We start from the raw sequence: 21,718 nt of genomic DNA on the forward strand, positions 1-21,718 counted from the left end.
GCGCTCCTTCAGCATGTTGGTTTGTTTCTTTTTTTCTAAGCATTTTTTACATACTCAAATTCATACCAATAACACAGGTTAACGCTTCGCTTTTCCACTGACTATCAAGGAACACACATCTCCACATACAGTCACAAACTGTTCGTGAAACCTCATTCTTAATTCAATTTAGTTGACAAATAATTAAATGTCTGCCCTGTGCCAGGTGCTGGGGACACAGTGGTGACCTGGACTGAAGTCATGGAGCTTTCAGTTTATGTTGTTAGGTTTAATGGCTGCATCGTATTTTATTGTGTTCTTGTCGATTATTTTCTTTGGATCCATCTTTCAGATGGCAGATTTTCTTACCAGCATAGTCCTTCCCACCTGTTGTCCCTCTTGTGACCCACTATATTAAATAGCATGCAAAGAAAATCAGATTTAACAATATAAATGTGTGCCAGCACACACACACACACACACACACAAACATTCTAAATTCAACCAAACATTATAAAATTTTGTATTAGTCTTTTTTGGGGGACAGAAATTTCACCATCCCCTGACATAAATTCTTGAGAGTTTGCTATGTAGCAGGTCAAATGCCAGCCAATTCTGAACCCACCTTTCCTCTTTTTCTTACTCTTTTGGAAGACCTAGGTTAGAAAAATGCTGTCTACCTGCTTGGTTCCTATAACGTGTCTGGGGCGGGGCAGGAGGGACAAGACACAGGTGCTCTCTGCCCAGTTTCCTGAGTACTTGGCAATCTTCCCACCTCCTCACCTGCTCTGTTTGTCCTGTGCTTTGGAGCCAGCCAAGCATGTGACACTTGCTGCCCTCACAGGCTGTTTCTAGTAGGATATGGTTTTGTGCTTTGTGGTCCTGGTTTCAGCTGCAAAGTTTTATTAAGGAGTGTGCAGGAGAAAATGTAAGGAGACTTCACCCCAAAGTCCAGCCAAGCTGCCCCAGGTTACCTCCTGGCTGGGGGGGAGGCAGCCTACCCTTGCAATTGCTGGATCAATTCTCATATCATTCTGATATCCCCCAAACCCCTCTAAAATTCAGTTACTTAGAAGTGAAGGCCCCAGTTTAAAGGTTTCTATCTGGAACCTGAGAAACAGCTGGCCACAGATTTGTCCTGGAAACTGTATTCAACCTTGTATACATAGCACCTACCTTGCCAGAACCTGCCTCATACCAGGTGTCCAGGTCCTATCTATTGAACGATTACATGGCCCAGAACTACCTTACTGAGCCCATGCTCACTGGACTTCATCCCAGTAACCAAGTGTTTCAGGAAGACAGGGCCTCGGGCTTATTATCCGTGCTTCCCTATGGCCAAGCTTAGTCCCTGGCACATACCGGGCATTGAAAAACCTTAGATGAGGAAAAATGAATGCATCTTTTCCTTACTTCTCTGCTACTCTCCATCTATTGAGCCCTTCTTTCTCTTTTCAATCCTGGAGAGTGGATGTCATGACTTTCTTTTGTGTAATTCTACCTGCCAGGGGTTATATATCCATCCAGGTCCCATTGCAGGAGGCTCAGTTCAAGGCTCTTCCTCTAGTCCAGGTCCCGAGTCTGAGCACGACTGGCCCTTGCTAACCAAGAGCACCCTGGTGCCTAGTTGCTATGGATTGAGTTGTGTCCCCCAAAATGAATGAGTGGACATCATAACCCCTGTACCTGTGAATGTGATCCTGTTTGAAAGTAGAGGTTTTCTTTTGTTATGTTAAGTAGGTCATACCAGACCATACCTGTTCCATCAGCTCTGACTCATGGCAGCCCCATGTGTTTCAAAGTGAACTGTGTTCCATAGAGTTTCAATGGCTGATTGTTTGGGAATAGATCACCAGGCTTTTCATCTGCGGCACCTCTGGTAGACTCAGACCCATTTGTATCACCCAGAGTAGGATGGGTCCTAAGCCTAGTTCTTTCTGGGTGGTGCCCTATAGAGTGAGTACAGACACAGACAGACACAAGGAGAAGACACCATGTGACAGTGGAGGCAGACGCATCCACAAGTTCAGGAATGCCCAGGATTGCTGGCAGGTACTAGAAGCTGAAAAAGACAAGAAAGAGAGGACCTTCCTCTAGAGCCACACCTGGAACTCGGACTTCTAGCCTCCAGAACTGTGAGAAAGTAAGTTTCTGTTCTTTAAAGCCACCCACTTTGTGGTATTTTGGTATGGCTGTTGTTGTTAGGTGCTGTCAAATCAATTTCAACTTATACTTATCCCATGTGATATATTAAAACTACCCCATAGGGTTTTCTAGGCTGTAGTCTTTACAGGAGCAGATTGCCAGGTTTTTCTCTCCAGGATTGGCACCCTAGCAAATTAAGACACTAGTCTTCTGATTCCCTTAGCCTACAAAACAAGGAGCCACTCTGAGCACCAGGGCATGTCCAAAATCTGCTGAACCTGCCCACTGAGGCAGGAGTCCTGCCATGGTCTTTCCTCCACCAATCAGACTCTGCGTCATGGACGGGCAGAGTCTCCTCACAGCGCTGTGGGTGGGAAACAATTGAAAATCCTCTGGTTCTTTGATGCATTGGTTTACAAGATTAAAGACAGCTCAACTATAGGAGGGCTAGGCAGACACAGTCCCATTTGTAATAATTCAAGGCATACCAAGTTTGAAAACAAGTCATAGTGCTTTGTTCTCTTTTGTTTCTTCTTAGTTCCCGAAACGAACTCTGCTTTACACTACCTCCTTTCCAGCAGGGGAAAGGAAAATGGTAACAGAGGCTTAATTCTGACACCTCTTCCTTACTAGTTTCAAAAAGGAGACACACTTGGTGTGTTTGTAAAGACTACTGCGTTAGTTTACGAAGCCCCAGTGAGTAGCTCAAAGGCCTCAGGTGATGATCTCAGGTATGATCTGTCCCTCACCTGTCCACAGCACTCAGACCACATTATTCACTCAGACCTGCTCTCTATCAAAACAATGTCTCTTTTCGGCCCCAGGACTTCGTAATGAAAGACCAAGCCAGCAAGTCATAGTGAAGAGATGGGACTAGACAGCTGGTGCAAGCGAAGCCGGCACAGCCCTGTGGAAGCAGATGGGCGGGTGGTTTGGGCCAGGCGGGCTTCCCAGACAGCTTGCCAGGAAGTTAAGATTTCCCTCCCTCTCCTAGCAATGTCAATTGGTTTTCCTGTCTCTTTGCTGCACGAGGTGTGAAGTTGCTCTGTGGGCTAATGCAAGAGATCTTTTTAATTGCATGGAAGAGAAACTTCCAGGCTGCCAGGTGGAAGAATCTGTGGGGAGAAGGTTAGCTTCTTAAACAAAATCCAGAGTTAAGAAGGGAAGACGAGACGAGGAGGGGGAACGGGGCAGGTGTCTGCCTTTCATCTGGATATTCAGGATGACACATCTGGTGCCAGGGTAACTGCTCTTTCTAACTGATGGGGACACTTTGCAGTCAGGGGAGGGCTGAGCTGTCAGGTGAGCCAGAGATCAGGAATTATCATGACAACTTCATGGCACGTGAAAGGCGCTATGAAGTGCAGTGTGATTTTAACCCGCGATGGTTATATTAGCTTCTTTTGGACCTGGTGTGACGTGCAGTCAGAGAGGGGGCTGTTGGGGGGCTGGGGGTGCCAGGCATGAAGAAGGCTGAAATTCTGAAGGACCACCATTTAAAACAGAAAGAATATGTGAAAATTGGCTCCTGGTTTCTGAGTTTTGCTTAGTGGAGGTACAGGCAGTGGTGACGGCCTTAATTAGTAGCTTGTAGATTCTTCTAGTGAACCTTTCCCAGCCCCCTATTATGAATATTCCAAGGACCTAAAGTAACCCCTTCCCTGAACTTCCTCAACTTAAGATCTTGTCAAAATCTAACCACCTGTACCAGCTGGCTAAGCAGCCCTGACTAACCGTTTTGCCCTGTGCTCTCACATTCCACAGAACTGTCTCTGCAAGACTGAGCCAGTGAGCGAGTGACTGAGTGCCTTTCAGAAAAACTTCCACTCAAAAGTGAACTAAGGAAGTGCCTTTTAATAACTAATCAGTTAGAGGACATCAGGCTCTGTCTAGCCATCTAGTAATGTCTGCCATTTCATTGGGAACTTTTCAAAAGTCTGAAGCTGAAAAGTATGATTTGATGAGCCATTACTTGGGAAATTCTAGAGAGAAAAAAATAATAGCATTAAGAACCTTGCGTATGCGTGTGTGTGTACACATATATGTAAATCGTAATATATATCATGCGTAAGAGGTGCACATTAGCGCTTACTCTGTGCCAGTGCTCTGCATAATGTTTTACATATATGATCTCACTTTACCCACATAGGCAGACATTCTGTTTCCTTTTGAAAGAAGAGGAAACTGAGGTTTAGAGGCGTCAGGAAGCGGCAGACTTGGGGCTGGAACTGTTTGACTCCATGATCCTTGCTTATAACTACTGTCTCCAAGAACCGCCAACTTTTATGGAACCCCCGGGTTCCCATAGTTCTAAGTGGCACTGCCAGGATGCAGCTCTTAAGTGCGCAGCTTCCCCGCAGAAGCCCTGGTGAATCCTACCTCAGAACTTCCATGCCATCATCTTTGCAGGAGGTCCCTGGGGGGACCGTATTAATAAAAGAGTCGCAAGTCTTTCTGAGGTAGCTTCCCAGGGCCTTGGCATGGGGAATTTGTGGACGGTGACCAACACCAGGGCTGTGAACCTGAGTGACCCATCAAGCAGAACGAGCGCCAACTTCACGTTTCCAAATCCCACTTTCCCAGGGTGTGCCCAGCCCCCACTGGAGTTTGTGGGAGAGTAAACAGCCATTCACCTGTCCACCCCTTGGATTTATGGCCCAGCAGCTCCCTTCTGCCTGCACCACTGCACAGTGTACTGCAAACACAGATGACCTTTGCGGCGATTTCATCTCAACTGCTTCCATATAGAAAACCTGTTTTGTATTGACATTGTTTGGAACAGATCCTGCCCATGTTAACTCCCTCAGTGCCTGCCCCTAGAGCCTCAGTCCGGAGACGCTAAGCACCTCTAATTTTAGAGAGCAAAGGGGAGGGAGCCTTGAAAGTATCCCAGCTTCCCTCCATCTTAGTTTTTATCGAGAGGCTTCAGGCAGATGGAGTTGCTCCCCTTCCTGCAGGGTTTTCTAATTGCTCTCTGTAAGGAGATGGGTTGTATGCTCGGATTGGTCCACTGGCAGTGGGGTGCTTTGTGAGATATTTTCTTACAAGTTGGTTCCCATGTGGTATTTGTTAGTCACAGCTAATTATTAAGTCCTTGGCCAAGGCAATAGACATTGTTCCCTTGGTTTCCTGCCTCCTCCTTTCCCCCTCACCCCCCATTGCTACAGAACAAAACCCATTGTGGGGCTCTGGAGGTTGGCCTTGCACATATTTTCCAGTGAACCCTGATGGGCTCACTGCTGGGGTTTCATGTTTCAGGTTGAAACTGTACTGGGTAAACCATTATTCATTGATACTGACACATTCAGTCTCTGCTCAGTGCAGATATTTCTCCCACCCTGGACTTGGTCCCTCATAAGCAATTTAGGTAATTCACTGAGAGCGATTCCCAGCACTTACTCAGAGCATTGATAATCTGCACAGAATTACAGAATGTCAGAATTTTTACAACTCATCAAGGGATCATTGAGTGCCAGGTTTTGCTAGCTCTGCTCAGAGGCCTGGGGAGTGCACAGGGGTTAGGAAGGAGGAGGGGCTGAGTGAGTGAGCCAGACTCCCAATCAGTTTTTCCCTGTCCCCCAACGGTTCACCTGCTTTGTGTATTGGGCTTCTGCATAAGATTTCTACAACCTAAAAAAAAAAAGATACCTACAACTTAAATGTAAACTTGGAATCCAATAATCGAGTCCACCCACTCCTTCATTTCACAGATGAGGAAACCAGCCCAGAGAGTGTGGTTGTCTCATCTAAGATCCATGTGAGTTAGTGAATCGATGCCGGAATGGGAATTAGCACACAAATCCTAACTTCTCTATGCCCTATGTATTATGCTGTGCTGGGATAATTCCAGAACCTATCACAGAGCTGCCCTTTCCATTGCCTGGCCACTATCTTGTGAGAAAGACTTCACCTGGAGGTTCTAAAAAAAAAAAAAAAAAGGAGGTTCTAGAGGAGTGGAAATCACCCTAGAAAGGCCGTACCGACATTATTGAAGCAACAGTGTGATTTTACGAGGGGCCACTTCACTTCACTCTTCCATGACACCCCCCTGGAGTTGCACAGCGTACAACCCGAGAGACTGTAGGGAGCAGCCCTGTTTTTACTTTACATATATGAAGAGTCAGAACTGAAACTGGGCTAGAATGTTTGAGTTCAGCATTGCACAAGGAAAGAACACAGGCTTTGGAGCCAGCATATCTGAGTTCAAATCTTGGCTCCACTACTTCCTAGTCCTGGGAACATGGACAAGGTATTTCATATCACTGACCTTTGGTGACACCAAATTTTTATCTAAAAATAGAGGGTTGTTGTAAGGATTTAAATTAAATAATTTGTGTAAAACATCACAGGCATTAGATAAATGTTCCTTCTCCTGTCTTTTACTTTTTCTCCCTCTTCCTTCTCACACACATACAGCATTGGGTCTAAATAAAAGCTAAACTTTTTTAAACTTTACCCTTAACTTGGAAACTTCTGGCTTTTGTCACAAGCTTAACATTAACCAAATGAGATTTTGCGTATCTGTAGACTATGGGTTTGTCCTTAACCTTTTACAGAGCACTTAGAAAACTGAGCATTTCCTTGGGGAAAATAGGGCTATGGGTTTCCAAGAAAAAAATCATGAGAGAAAACTGGAAAGAGTGAAAAAGCTTTAACTCTTGTGCCTTTGACTCTGGAGAGCCCCTGGGATGTCCTGGGGGTCCAGAGGCTGATGGCCCTCAGACAGACTATGACAGAGAAATCAGAGCCCCTCATTGTACCAACTACTTGGGTGTGCTTGGGACTCTTTCAAACCCTTCTTTATTTGCCATCCAGACAGGAACCATAGGCCCAGAAGCTTGTTTTCAAAATCTAGGAAAACAGATGTTTTTGCTTATTTTTCTTTCTCTCTTGCCAAAATGCTCACTGAGTTTTCACTGGGCTCTGAACTTGCTGATTTTTTTCCCTATTTACTTTTCAGGCAAATCTTGGAAGAGGGTCGTTGCAAAATGAGGGGGAAAGATGGGCATTCCAGACTGGGAAGCACGATTTTAGACTCTAATGAAAATGTTTAAGAACCTGGAGGCAGGGAGTCCTAGAAGACAAGAGAGAGCAAGACAGACTGATTGAGCTCTGAAAAGGCCTACCTGGCATTATCCTCAGGCCTGTGGTACCTGGTGCCTCCCCAGTGGACTGGGATAAGGAAGTGAGCACTGCCTTCTCTTCAAAGGAAACCAAAGCATTGCATCTGGCTGAGCAAGGCAGTGTGGCTGTGGAGGGGCTATGTTGATTGCACATATGCTACAGTGCCCATCATGGTCCCTGTATTTATAGCCAGATCGTTAGGTAATTCATGCACTGTATTAGTGTTCTACTGCTTCTGTAACAAATTACCACAAATGTAGTGATTTAAAGCAATACAAATTTATTACCTTACAGTTCTGAGGTTCAGAAGTCTGACACAGGTCTGAAGGGCTAAAACAAGGTGTTGGCAGGGGTGGTTCCTTTTTGGAGGCTCTTAAGGGAGAATCCACTTCCTTGCCTCTTCTAGCTTCTAGAGGCTTCCCACATTCCTTGGCTTGTGGTCCCCTTCCTCCATCTTCAAAGCCAACAAAAAACGTGTTGAGCCCTTCTCATGTCGAATCACTCCTATCTCTTCTGCACCTAATAACCCTCATGATTGCATTGGATCCACCCAGATAATCCAGAATAACCTCCCTATTTTAAAGTCAGCCAATGAACAATCTCATCTGTAGCCTTAATTTTTCTTTCCCATGTAAGGGAACATATTCACAGGTTCCAGGGATTACGATGTGGACATATTTGGGAGGCTATTATTCCACCTACCAAGGTAATAGGTCATTTTTTTTTGATAACTTTTATTGTACTTTAAGTAAAAGTTTACAAATCAAGTCAGTCTCTCACACAAAAAATTTTATACACCTTCCTACATACTCCCAGTTACTCTCCCCCTAATGAGACAGCCCACTCTCTCCTTCCACTCTCTCTTTTCATGTCCACTTCGCCAGCTTCTAACCCCCTGCACCCTCTCATCTCCCCTCAAGGCAGGAGATGCCAACATAGTCTCAAGTGTCCACCTGATCCAAGAAGCTCACTCCTCACCAACATCCCTCTCCAACCCATTGTCCAGTCCAATCCATGTCTGAAGAGTTAGCTTCGGGAATGGTTCCTGTCCTGGGCCAATAGAAGGTCTGGGGGCCATGACCACCGGGGTCCTTCTAGTCTCAGCCAGACCATTAAGTCTGGTCTTTTATGAGAATTTGGGGTCTGCATGCCACTGCTCTCCTGCTCCCTCAGGGGTTCTCTATTGTGTTCCCTGTCAGGGCAGTCATTGGTTGTACCCAGGCACCATCTAGTTCTTCTGGTCTCAGGATGATGTAGTCTCTGGTTCATGTGGCCCTTTCTGTCTCCTGGGCTCGTAATTACCTTGTGTCCTTGGTGTTCTTCATTCTCATTTGATCCAGGTGGGTTGAGACCAATTGATGCATCTTAGATGGCTGCTTGCTAGCGTTTAAGAACCCAGATGCCACTCCTCAAAGTGAGATGCAAAATATTTTCTTAATACATTTTATTATGCCAATTGACTTAGATGTCCCCTGAAACCATGGTCTCCAAACCCCTGCCCCTGCTACACTGGCCTTCGAAAGGTAATAGGTCATTTTTATGCTAAATATAATAATCAAATATATTAGGACTCTTTCAGTTGTAAGAAACAGATCTAAGTAATAAGAGGAAAAGAATTTCATTGGCTCACTTGCTTGGAAGGAAACATGTGAGTTGGCTTTAGGCACAGCTGTATCCAGATAGCTACCAGTGTCACTAGGACATACTCTGTTGTCTTTCTTTTTGGTGGTTTGCTTCTCAAGCAGGAACCATCTGCATGTTGGCTAAGATAGATCCCGAGGCAATTTCAGGCTTACATAGTTCCCAAGACTGAGGACCCCAGAGAGGAGAACATGACTTTTTTGTAGGTAGCACCAGAGAAATCCTAAGGATGACTCTCATTGGCCCAGCTTGGTTCATACACACATATTCCTAAACCAGTCACTGGTCAGGGAGATGCAATGGTCGCCTCATCCTAGTGGAGAAATGGAGTCAGCCTTACCAGGTTAAATGTGTTTAATGTGGTAAACCTAATAATATAAATACATACGCAATGCAAATTAATACAGATAAAGCGCTGAGAATAGTCCCTGGCACAGAGTAAAAACAACCAAAAACCAAAACCATTGCTGTTGAGTCAATTTCAACTTGTAAGTGAGTACTCAGTTAAAGATAGCTATAACCCCACCCAGTGCCGTATAATTACTATTATTGTTATTATTTTTACAAGTCCCCTGAGAATGACTTAAGGACTTAGAAAATTATTAAGAACCAAGTCAGATACTTTCTTGGTTCCCTTCTTCTAGCCAGGGTCACACAGTCTCATATGTATCAAAACTGTTTATCTTAACCACCTCAGTTTGAACTGAGGTTCTCACCACTAAGTTGGATTTTCACATGGCTTTGAATTGCTATCCTTCCAACCCTGGCCTTGATTGTACATACCCACTACCTGATGAATGTTGTGTCCGTGTTTCTGAGTTCAAATCTTGAGAAATCAGATTAGTCTGGCCAATGCCTGGATTTGAATAAGTGGTATACCCTGTCTAATTGGCTGTGACTGATAAGGTTGAGGTCACCTTGAACATAGGGTTCCCCCTTTCAGTAGGCATGGGCAGGTAGGTTAAGCTGAAGGGGAAAGTTGGGCATAGCAAGAAAATCAACCATGTATTCCCTAGCAAATTGGAATTTTCCTAAAGAACACAACAGAGTCAGTTTCAAAGAATAATGGTTATATCTAGGTGACTGGGAATAGAAAAACACTGGGAACTGCTTTGTTCTGATAGAATTTAGACTGCAGTACTTGTAGAGAAAAATTAATCAATCTCCCATCATTCTAATGATAGAGACATTTTTAGCTCCAATTAGAAATGCTCATCAGATGGACGAAGAACCCGTTTCCTTTACATATGACATCGATCTCAGGAACACATTCCTGACGCTGAGGTTCCTGTGATGGTGGAATGCTCACATCCACTATGGGTGTGGATTTCAGAGTGACCAGGAATGTCCCCAGAATCATCCTTTGGTGAAAAGTTTCATTTGTTTTGTGTTCACTGTGCCTTTTCTCACTTTTCAGAGTCGCCGTATTATTTTCAGACTTCCCAGTCCAGGGTATTCAAAACATCTTGTTCTTCCTTTAGAGAGCTTGTCCTTTTTTCCAGGAACTTTAGTAAGAATCTTTCTGGTGAAGAGATTCCAAAGTGATGGAGAGAAAAAAGGAGCATTGATGGAATCTCTTACCTCTGAAACACTTCTAAAACCAAAAACCAAAAACCAAACCTGTTGCCATAAAGCCGATTCCAACTCATGGTGACCCTAGAGGACAGAGTGGAACTGCCCCATAGGGTTTACAAGGAGTGGCTTGTGAATTTGAACTGCCAGCCTTTTGGTTGGCACCCAAGCTCTTAACCATTGCACCACCAGGGCTCTAAAGCACTTCTAAAGGATAGAATGCTTTGGATCTGGGCTGGGCATCTTAGGAACCACTAAAACTTGAGCGAAGACAAAGCATTGTCAAGATTCGGATAAAGATCTACTGGGAAAGTCTCCCCTGTAAGGGGTCCTATGCCCCTTTCTAGTTGAACAATTCATAGGCTCCGCATTTGTTTTCAAATGGATTGGTTTTGAAGCAGTCAACAAAAAAGCATCCTGCTACCAGGGGCAACCATCAAAAGGAGAATAGCGCCTACCGTGGGGGAATGTGTGAGTGGGAAATAGTGCAGAGCAGAAATGTGGCTCTGCAGGCCTGATACCATGTGCGTTATCTCCCCCCAAAGGACCCCGTGGTTTAATGGATGGGGCTTTAACCTACCCAGAGGTCAGTCTCTGCTGGACAAGTGGAATCTCATCCCTGAAGGCATCGACATACTCATGACACACGGACCTCCTCTAGGTGAGTGAAGCAAGGCTCGTCCTTCTGCCATACAAGATGCCTTTTTTTCTAAGCATAATGAATAATGCTTCAGGGACACAATCATTTTCCTCAGAAAAAAAGAATATATATTAAAAAAAAAAGGCCAATGTCTTTAAAGAAGCCCAGTATGATAATTAAACTCAGCAGTTCTGCTGGGCTTATAGGTGTTCTTGAAATTAAATTTTTTGATTTAGTCGACTCAGGGAAAATCAAATGCATATGGAGCACCACAGTCTTCTGAACCTGATAATTTATTTTAAGAACTGTATTCACTTTGGAGTAAGGGGGGTGGGGATGGGGAATGGAAGGAAGAAATGGACCTCCCATTCACCTGGCTTTTCAATGGCATTGAAATGATGGACACTTGTGTTCAAAGGAGCTCATTTTCCTTTTTCATATAATGCTGGAACCTAGAGGAGCTTTAAAGTTTAACATTTAAATGAGAAAAGAATTCTCTCTCTCTCTTTTTGTTTTCCAGCTAAGTTGTCCAGTAAGGAGTTACATTGAAAGTTACTTGAAGACATTCATCCTATAGGCACATTGAGCCTGTGTCCAGGTTTATATTGCCAGTGTGCTTCAAACATACCAGATTATGGGTCGAAAGATGATTATTTCATTTATGTAATTATCCCCTAATTATCCATGAGCTTGTTATCTCTTTGGCTTAGCCATACAAAATTTTGCAACCAGGGCTGCCACCCTGATCCCAACTATTCGGCATTCATCATGCCAGGACCCTTCCTGTCTAGCAAAGGTGTGCTCAGAAATTTAGATGGTGTGCTTCTAATGGATGAATTTTCTTGATCATCTTAGTTTGGAGAGAGGGAAAAAATGCTATAAAGACAAATGATTTTCACAGTTTATTTTTTATTTTTACCTGTGCTTTGGTGGTGTTATCCAGGCTACTTTCCTCCCCCGTCAGCCTGGAGAATAAAAATCTAACGTTCATCCCCTAATCTGAATTTAACCTTGGTGGATATTTTCCCCTCCTAACCACTTGATGCTGCTTATCCTTCTTTAACAAGGGAAGTTCTCTGTTTCACAAAGAAACAATGGAAACGAGGACCAGGGTATGAGCTATGGTGGCATATTTTGATGACAGGGGAAAGCCAGAGAAGAGGAGCCAGTTCTGTTACAGACATGGAGATTGTACAAATTTGCACAAGATGAGCACTTCCCAACTTTTGCAATGCCTCAGAGTTACCGTCCTCTTGCTTTTCCTCCACCTACCCTGTGTTTCCAAAAATTATGCCTATCTTTGTCAAGTCATAATTATTAAATTTCCTTCTTTTTCAATTACTGAAGACCAGCTAAATCATTCAATTGTTAACTAAAAAGAGCATGGGCTACCTAGTGAGACGACCCTACAGAGATACCATTCCAGCCAACTGATTTTTTTGTAGGACCAGCTTAGTTGGGGGTACAGGTGTGATTTCCCTTAGGTTGGTTGTTGTAAGGGACTTGGACACCCTCACCTTAGACATATTTACATGACTGGAGAATATACCTTTGAACAGAACAGTCGATTGACAAATGTTATCAAGTTATTTGGTATCAAAGCAAGTGACAGTAATCTGAACTCTAGACTTGAAAGTAGATATCAGACATCCCATAACTCTTAACAGGGAGGCTAGTGTCATAAACACAGGGTAGACAAGACAGTGGCTGTAGAATGAGATCTACCTCAAAGACTTCCTAAATAAAAAGTCAGGCAAAGCTTTCATAGGTAAAAACCATTGCCGTTGAGTCGATTTCAACTCATAGCAACGCTGTAGGACAGAGTAGAACTGCCCCATAAGGTTTGCAAGGAGCAGCTGATAGATTAGAACTGCCAACCTGACTCTTGGGCCAATGTGGTATGGAGGGGAAACTGGCCTTGAATTCTCTTCTGCTGGTGAGGAAAGCCACAGTGCCATGGCACTTTACTCTCCTGAGTAAGATCCTTTTTCAGGTGCTTATATGTGAAATAAGGAACCCTGGTGGCACAGTGTTAACCGCTTGGCAGCAAACTGAAAAGTTGGCAATTTGAACCCACCAGCTGCTCCTTGGGAGGAAGATGTGGCAGTCTACTTCCATAAAGATTACAGCCTTGGAAACCCTCTGGGGCAGTTCTGCTCTGTCCTCTCAGGTCGCTAGGAGTCGGAATTAACTGTACGGCAATGGGTTTTATTAATATATGAAATGGGATGCTTTTTCCCTATTAAAAAAAAGAAAAAAAAAACGACATCTATGAGAGAATATGTTAGTCATTGTGGATGAAGGATTTTTTTTCCTCTAATTAATTAAGTTTGAAACCCCTGGTTGGATGTTTGCTAGGGACTCTTTGTCATTGAACAATTGAACATTCTTCTCAGTCTCTCTGGCCAGTCCCCCATGTCCCAGGTAGCATGTCTTTAGAGAGATGCTAAATATTCATGTCTACGGTGGAATCAGCTAGCCTGCTCCTTTCTGCCCCATCATTTCTAAAAAAAAATCATTTCTAAATAGATAAAAATAATAGAGCTATGGAATGGATTCCCATGGATTACGATTTAGCCTTTTGTCCCATCTGCCTTCTTTACACCCCATCCTGTAAAGGTGTATGGATTCCATTTCAGACCATAATCACCCAGACAACTGACTTTTGCTATAATTGATGTCAGTTTTTATGGATTTTCTGCATTAAGCATAGAACTAAGTGGCTTTTACTTTAAAAGTAGTCATTTAGCCCTGGCTTGCTGGATGCCACCAGGGGGTCACATTGTTGCCTATTCTTAGTGAGGAGAGTAGAAAAGGTACTTGGATTTCCCCAGTTTTGGTCATTAGGAATCACCAAGGGTTAAGAGTCAGTGTATCTAAAGCGAACAAAGTACCTTGTGGCCAGTTTACAGGCAGCCCCTCCCAAGACTTCTTACTTGAATCATCTTAGAGGTAAACTGCTATAAGAAAGATATAATAAAAAAGAGAAAGTAACTGAATTGAGAGAGAAAAGAGATATGGTACTGCCGGGAACAAGTGTCATTGAGCCCATGAAGAAGATTTGAAACCTGTGGCTGAATAAATCAAATCCCCTACAGAAAGAAAAAAAAAAAAGGTTAATTAACAGGAAGAAAAAAATGGAAACCAAAAAAAAAATTCAAGAACCTAAAGAAGACAAAGTGACAAGTGAAAAGTTTCTTAAAAGCCATTGTGAGCTTTAATGGAAAGGCTAGAATTACAGAGAATGTAATAAACCTTTGGTGAGTTATGGCTTCCTGAAAGTCTAAATGAAACCTTACCTGAAGAAAGAAAATTAAGAGTATTGATTGCGTTTTACCCGTAGGTTTTCGAGACTGGGTTCCAAAGGAGCTTCAAAGAGTGGGCTGCGTGGAGCTGTTAAACACAGTCCAAAGGCGAGTCCGGCCCAAGCTCCACGTGTTTGGTGGAATCCATGAAGGTAAGAACTGAAGAAAGGAATTCTCAGCATGTGGCATTACTGATGATCTCATTCTATAAGAGGAGACCTTAGAAAAAGTGGGAATAACTGCAGTAGTGGTTTTCAAACTGTTTTTAGCAGTGGAGCCCTTTTATAAGATGAAGTGTTATAAGAAACTCTGGGTGGATAACAGTGATAAATATTTTATATGGAGCTGCCCTGTTTTAAGCAGAGTGGAGGGTAGGAACTAGGTCTGGCACATCTTACCCCAAACACAGCCCTCCCCAAGGCAACTTCTGGAATCTTGGGGCTCTGATGAGAAATGTTTGATAACCACTGCTGTAAAGCAACTGTGAGGTAAATATGGAAAATTTTTCTCTTTAAGAAAGTTAGAAGAAATGGCCCGGGTATTAGACTAAATAATTTCCATGGTCCCTTCCAACCTGTAAATGTTATGTTTCATATGGAATATACACAAAGATCCAGAAAGATAAGACATTCTCTGAAAATAACTTCAGACATGCAATGAAGTAGCCGAAACCTGTACATTTACAGGTAGACATTTCCTTAGTAACCTCAGAAAACCATTTCAGACTTTTCAGAAATCATCAGGACTATTAGTTTGGGCTGAGGTAAAAAGAATAATTAAATCTTCCCTAAATAAGAACTAGTCCAGTTGACATTTTCTGCCTTTCAAGGTAAGCTGAGTCAAGTTCACAGAACCTGAAGTCCCCAAAAGAACATTTGGGGCTTTAGGCTTTGTCTGCTCTGCCTTTTTCAAACCAGGAGTAACTTGGCCTTTGGACAGACATCAAGCCTTAGGTTTTCTGGCCCTGCCAGGCTCCCATAGTCACACATGCTTGTGTGCAGCAGGTGTCTTTAAGTAGGCAGCCGCCATGTTCTCTCCATCTCCTGCTTATAACCGCTGTCTGGAGTTACTTATGAATCTGCACAAGTTGAGGTGTTTAGAGCTATGTGCCTGATGAGGCAAAAAAAAAAAAAACACAAAGTTTGCTTCCACAGCCCACACATCCAGTGGCTTCCTGGTTAGGAGAGTAATAAAAAGCATGTTGAAAATCATCCTACTAAAAAAAAAAAAAGGCCAGAGAAAATTCCGCTTACCCCAAGTACAGGCACCAGCTAAGCACATGGAAAGTAGGCGTGAAACTCTCAGAGAGCAGGGCCCTCAGCCTGCCCTGACTTTGAGCTTGTACTCCCTGGAAAGGAGGGCACCATACTAAGGCATGATTGGGGAGGGGCGTAGAGAGAGGAGGCAGAGAGATGGGAGCTTGTTCTGGGGGCGGTTGTCTTGAAGACAGGTTTGAATTCTTGCAGCATGCCTATGAGTTTGCATTTCATCATTTTTTTTTTTTTTAATCATTAATTAGCTTTAAACTAGTGGCCAAGCTGACAATTGGGGAATTCCACTGAAGCCCCAAAACAATAAACTTGCTAAAAAAGGAGGAGATCATATTCAAATAAACTTGTCTCAATTTTATTTGCTTAAGACAGCTGAAGGGGGCAGCGAGAGGGCAAATACCAACCTCTTGATAGAGAGAGATAACAAGACTTTATGACCCCAGAACTAAATGGTACACATTGAAATGCCTTTTTTCTTTTTGAGATTTTTCCATTGACCCTCATTAAGCTTCCACAAGCTTACTTGGAGAATTTTTAGCAAATGAGGGGGGTGAGGGGGAAAGCCTTATCAGTTGTTTCTATAAGTCCTGGTAATTTTATTGTTTCCACGGGTATATTTTTCTATGCCATAAGAGCCAGATACAACATAGAATTTGAAATTCTTTCAGAGACTGTAAGGCAGCAAATATAAGTTATCCAGGGAATTTACAAACGTGTTAAAAATTTCAACATACTAAAAATTTTTGAGAAGACAATAAATACCAAAGACCCAGCCAAAAGTTCCTTAACCTTCTTCAATAGATCAGTATTGATCCAGTGTCCGGGCATGCTTAAGGAGCCCTGGTGGCACAGTGGTTAAGCGCTTAGCTGCTAACTGAAAGATTGGTGGTTTGAACATACCAGCTGGTCCATGAGAGTCTGCTTCCATAAAGCCTTGGAAACTGGGGCAGTTCTGCCCGGTCCTGTAGAGTCACTATGAGTCAGAACAGACTCCACAGCAATGTTTTTTGTTGTTGTTGTTGTTCAGGTATGCTTAGGAAGGAGCCCTGGTGGCACAGTGGTTAAGAACTCAGGTGTTAACCAAAAGGTTGGCAGTTCAAATCCACCCACTGCTCCTTGGAAACTCTGTGGGGGCAGTTCTACTCTGTCCTTTAGGGTCACTATGAGTCAGAATCGACTCTGTGGCAACGGGTTTGGTTTGGGTTTTTTTATGCTTAGGACATCAAAGTGATGTTTCATGTTTTCTTGTGTCACTTGGACATTTGGTTAGTTACGCTTTTGAATAAAACAGGACTCTGCATCAACACCACACAATTCAAGTAAGACAGAATCGCTTATTAGGGATTATTTCATAGATAAGGAAGCAGAGCACCCCCATCTCCCACCTCCCAATTCAGTGTTCTTTCGCTCCATTACTGTTTGGAAACTCATTTGGGGTTTGGGTGTGTTTGCATCTGGGGAGCTTCTCATGTCACTCATTTTGTTCCTTCGAACTTATTAGTTAATACAAGGCTTTGAAATGAGAATCATATTTTAAAAAGAGGAAAAAAATATTTTTCTTTATTCTCACTAATGAACCACACCCTTTCACCCACAGGTTTAGTGTTTGAATAAGGAAAAAAAAAAAAAACACTCTTCTTTGAAGTAGAGGATTGTTCCTTTAAAAAAAGAATAAAATCAGGTGACAGCTCCTGAAAGCTTTTATGTCCAGGGAGGCTCAACTGAATTTCATCTTACTGCCCGCTGGCAAATACATTTTTGCTTTGCTTTCCTTGCCTGATGGGCCTGGATTAAGTCACTATTATTTGTACACATTACAGTAAGTATAATACTTTCTCCCCACAGGTTATGGCATCATGACGGATGGTTATACGACGTACATCAATGCCTCAACTTGTACAGTCAGCTTTCAACCAACCAACCCTCCAATTATATTTGACCTTCCAAACCCACAGGGTTCCTGAAGCTCTAATGCCCAACTGGAATGTGAGGAAAGGTCTATAAACTGCCATTTTTCTAATTATAAAATTTACATTCTCTTACTTGTTTATTTCCAAATCCTTTAAGTTCTTTTTGTAAATTGCTAGCAACATGAACGATTCTAGAGGTTGTGCTTCTTCTTTATTTTTTTTTTTTTAAATGGGGCATCCATTTGAAATCAAAGGAGCATTGTGAATTTGTAAGATAACTTCTGTTTTCTCAAAGGCCACGCCATTGTAAATTGTTAGTCTTCGCCAAAGGACAGCCAAGCTTTTTTTAAAAAAAAAAAAAAGTGATAAAAAATTTTTTATTTTAATATGCTTTAAGCTGGAAGAAAAAGGAAAAAAAAAAAAAAAAACAGGTAGACAGTGTTTTTAAAAAACCACCCAAATTTGCACAACTGGTTGAGTACTGTTTGAAGTATTTTATTATTTTATTATTTTTTTTCCTGTTGTTATTTTCTTGGAAATACTTCTTTTTTGCAGATGTGGCCCCAATATATAACAATCTTCTCAACGAAACTAGATGTGGAAAAGGACTTCACACTCTCACTATAAAGAAAGCTGTGTCAAGGGAAGAAAACAGCCCTGGTTTGAAGGATGGCTTAGCTAGTGAGATCCATACTGTGGTTCTACTAGGTCTCATTGTTTGTTTGTTTGTTTCTTTTTTTAAATTATTTTAGCTTTAAAAATATGGAAATGGAATCTGTCAACAGCAGGTATTTCATGCAGTAAAAAAAAAAGTGCAGACTCCTTTTCAATATGGATTTATATATATAAGTATTTTTTGTGTATTATAATTTAGGAGTTTAATATTGCCAAGGACAGTACAACTGCAAAGAGACGCTGTATAGCAGCACATCAGAAGTCTGAAGAAGCTGACACATTTTCTCAGAACTCAAGGTCTTAAAGAGCTTGAGTTAAATCTAGTTGCAGTCGCAAGCGTGTGTATAGACTTACATGGATGCAATGGAAGCTAACTAAAGTAAGGCTTAGTTGTCCTTTCTATTTAAACACCCTGAATTGTCTTCTTACTTCCTCTCCCTCCCTCCCATTTTGCACTGTGTGTCGATGCAATCTTCGCTAGCACAAAATATTGTCGCTAATAGTCATTTCTGTTTTCCCATTGTAAGGGCTGTTAAGCTTTATTCTATTTTATGTTACCTTGTTAATGAAATTTAGGAAAGCAGTGTTTCTTTAAATTTATTGTGATATTCTATATCTAGCGGCCTTTATATGCAAATAAAATTGCAAGATTTTTAAATTCGTGCTGTTTGGAAGGGTTGAGTGGTGGGAGGATGATGGTTTAGTTCTGTAGAAGAGGGGATTTATTTCTATGCAGCATCAGTGATCTCTTCCAGAAGAATTAGAATAAGTGACTTTTATTCCCCTAATTTCCAATAAATTTTTATTACCCTCCATCTCTGTTGACAGGTAGATCGATAAGGCACTCAGTGTACTCTTTCTTTCATCAGGCTGTGATCTGTCTTGCCGTAGATTTCAGGGGGTGAAGATCTTCTCATCTTTTGCCATTGTAGTTTCTACAGGAACAGAGTGACCGTTCAGTCAGTGTTGCAGACATTGTAGCAGCCATGTGCATGGTAGCTGGGGTGGAGGGGGGGGAGACGTAGAGAGAAAACAGTTGATAGTAGAGTAATGACTGCACATCCTCATTTGTCCCCAAGAGCAGTCACCATGTCTCCCTTACTGTTTTTTTAATGACGCCCGCCCATTAAACGCTGTTGCAGCCAGAGGTGGTGGACGGTGGGGTGGGGGGAGTTGTGTATATTGTTTCCATTTCCTCTGGAAGAAACATAGAAGAAAAGCGGCATGATCTTGAACTGCAGCCTATCCCAAAAGTCTACCTCTCAATGCCTGCTGGATTGTGTATCCTGATGCATCTCCCTTCTACCCATGGAAGATCCTTTGGTGTAATTTCTGAAAGGAATTCTTCATTTTCAGTCCCAGCAAAGAATGTTCTAGGCCAGAATTTCAAGCTCTAACTCATGTGTATCATCTTAGACTATGACAGTTGTTAGTATTTATTAAGTGTCTCAGATGCTCCCCAGAACCTGTGCCAGTCACCTTAGCCTGAGCTTGCAGAGGAGGCCCCTGGTGCTCAAGCTTCCCAACTGATGGTGGTTTTGTGATGGGTGGTCTAACTTGGGCCAGAGGAGCCACTCCAAGCACCAACCCTCTTTTGACTTGTTATATCAGTAAAGAGGGTACAAACTTCAGGTTCCTCATGGGGGACTGGAGCGAGAGGTGGGCTGAAGGGAAATTTCACCTGGCGACTATATGAGGAGCTAAGCTCAGACTTCTGGAAAAGCAGGCTTTTCAGAGACAGGTGATCATGATGACAAGTGTACACGAACAGCCCTTGAGAGCACGTCTGGACACTAATTAAGCTAAGCAGTTAATAAAATTGCGTTCCACTGTGTGGAGACAGGAAGCAACCCAGTCTGCCAAACCTAGAGAGGAAAAGATAGCCTAGCTCATAGAGGGAGCTTCCTTCAGCGGTCCACCATTCCATTGTGCATGAATTGCCTCCAGGCAGTGCAGACTGACCAGAGGTCTGAGGCTTTCTCCACTGGACCTTCTAACAAGGAAACATTCAAAATAGTTCTTAAAAACCGGACATCTTTTATTTTTCTATCACCAGACACTCTTCTGAGCACGTCTCACATTTTATTTCTAATCTTCACAAAACATTCGGGGGCGGGTGGGGGGGGGTGGCATTGGCCCCATTTTATACATAGGAAACTGTGGTTCCAAAAGGTAATTAACTTCCCTAAGGAAAATGGAAGGCTCAAAATCGGATCTGCCTGACTCCACTGTTGTTCTTGGCGTTAGGTGTCATTGAGTTGATTCCGACCCATACCAACCCTATGTACAAGAGAACAAAACACTGCCCAATCTTGCACCAGCCTTACAATCCATAAAACCAAACCATTGCCATCAAGTCAATGCTGAATCACAGCGACTCTACCTGACAGTGCCCCATAGGGTTTCCAAGACTTTTCTGTCACCCTGTCTCTGGACTGGAAAAGTTGATGTCTCCGGAGCTGATAAAAGACTCATGTGGGCCTGGAGAGATTTCCCACCTCACGTAGGAGCCTGGAGGAACATCCTGCAAGGGGCTTCAGTGCAGTACATGAGAGTACAAATTTAAGCCAGAGTACCTGCCCAGATCCTGGCTCCTTGGACCAGTTCTGATGCTTTCTGCTCAGTACTTACCCTCTCTGTAGAAGGAGGTTGAAGATGATGAAGTTGTTATAAGCATTATATGAATTAATATTTGCACAGAATGCCTGGGAGCTAGTAAGTGGTGTACATGCGTTTGTTAAATAAAGTCACCCCTGCTGTGGCTTGAGATTTTCCAGGCAGGATTCTGCCTTTTGACTCCTCATCCTCCAAAGCGCCAAGGGCATTGTTGCTGAGAAAGTGAGGTTGTTTGCATTCCTTGGAAACTTTAACAAACCTCTCTCCCTAAGAGTATGAAAAACCCCAAGGGCATTTGTAAGAGGCAGATAAAGGAGTCTCACTTTTCCAATTTGGGTATCATACTTTGCAAAATCCCTTCTAATCTCCGAATGGGGAAGGGTCTGTACTGCTTCAGTTGCTTAAATGGGCACCCATGAATGAATCTGAATGTTTCACGCAGCATTTCTCCCCTGAGAGTCTTTCCATTCCATCCTATTATCTCCTTATAGCTCATTTAGTGAATCTTTTTCTGTATTTCTTTCTCTCCATCTCCTTTTGTCTATAGAGATGCTGGGGATTGCTGAAATCCCCTTAAGAGGCAGGTCACTCACTGTTACTCTGACAGGTGGCCAGAGTTAAGCCTGCCTTCATCTCCATCACTTAAGTAAATAAATACTATGACCCAGGTCTTAAGTAGGGAGAAATGGAAGCTGGGAGGATTGGGGATTTGTCGATGGCAGATAAAATGTTTGCTGCGTGCCAAAATAATGCCCTCAACCCCAGCCTTCACCCACCAAGGGTGCCCACTTTTGGCAGAGTCAATACCATATATTATTTTTATTTCCCAACATCTTTTTA

General features: G+C 42.8%; 1 protein-coding gene across 1 annotated transcript in view; it reads left to right on the forward strand.

Annotated features, from left to right (window-relative positions):
• Positions 1-20,287, forward strand: part of MPPED2 (metallophosphoesterase domain containing 2) — a 200,103-nt gene extending 179,816 nt beyond the window's left edge. The window contains exons 5-7 of the mRNA XM_010592165.2: positions 11,007-11,122; positions 14,445-14,558; positions 17,523-20,287. Coding sequence (XP_010590467.1) covers positions 11,007-11,122; positions 14,445-14,558; positions 17,523-17,641 — 349 coding nt within the window. The 3' untranslated portion in view covers positions 17,642-20,287. The remainder of the gene's footprint in view (positions 1-11,006; positions 11,123-14,444; positions 14,559-17,522) is intronic.
• Positions 20,288-21,718: the final 1,431 nt, after the last annotated feature.

This window comes from Loxodonta africana, chromosome 7 (assembly GCF_030014295.1).
Source record: "Loxodonta africana isolate mLoxAfr1 chromosome 7, mLoxAfr1.hap2, whole genome shotgun sequence".
Classification (NCBI taxonomy): domain Eukaryota; kingdom Metazoa; phylum Chordata; class Mammalia; order Proboscidea; family Elephantidae; genus Loxodonta; species Loxodonta africana.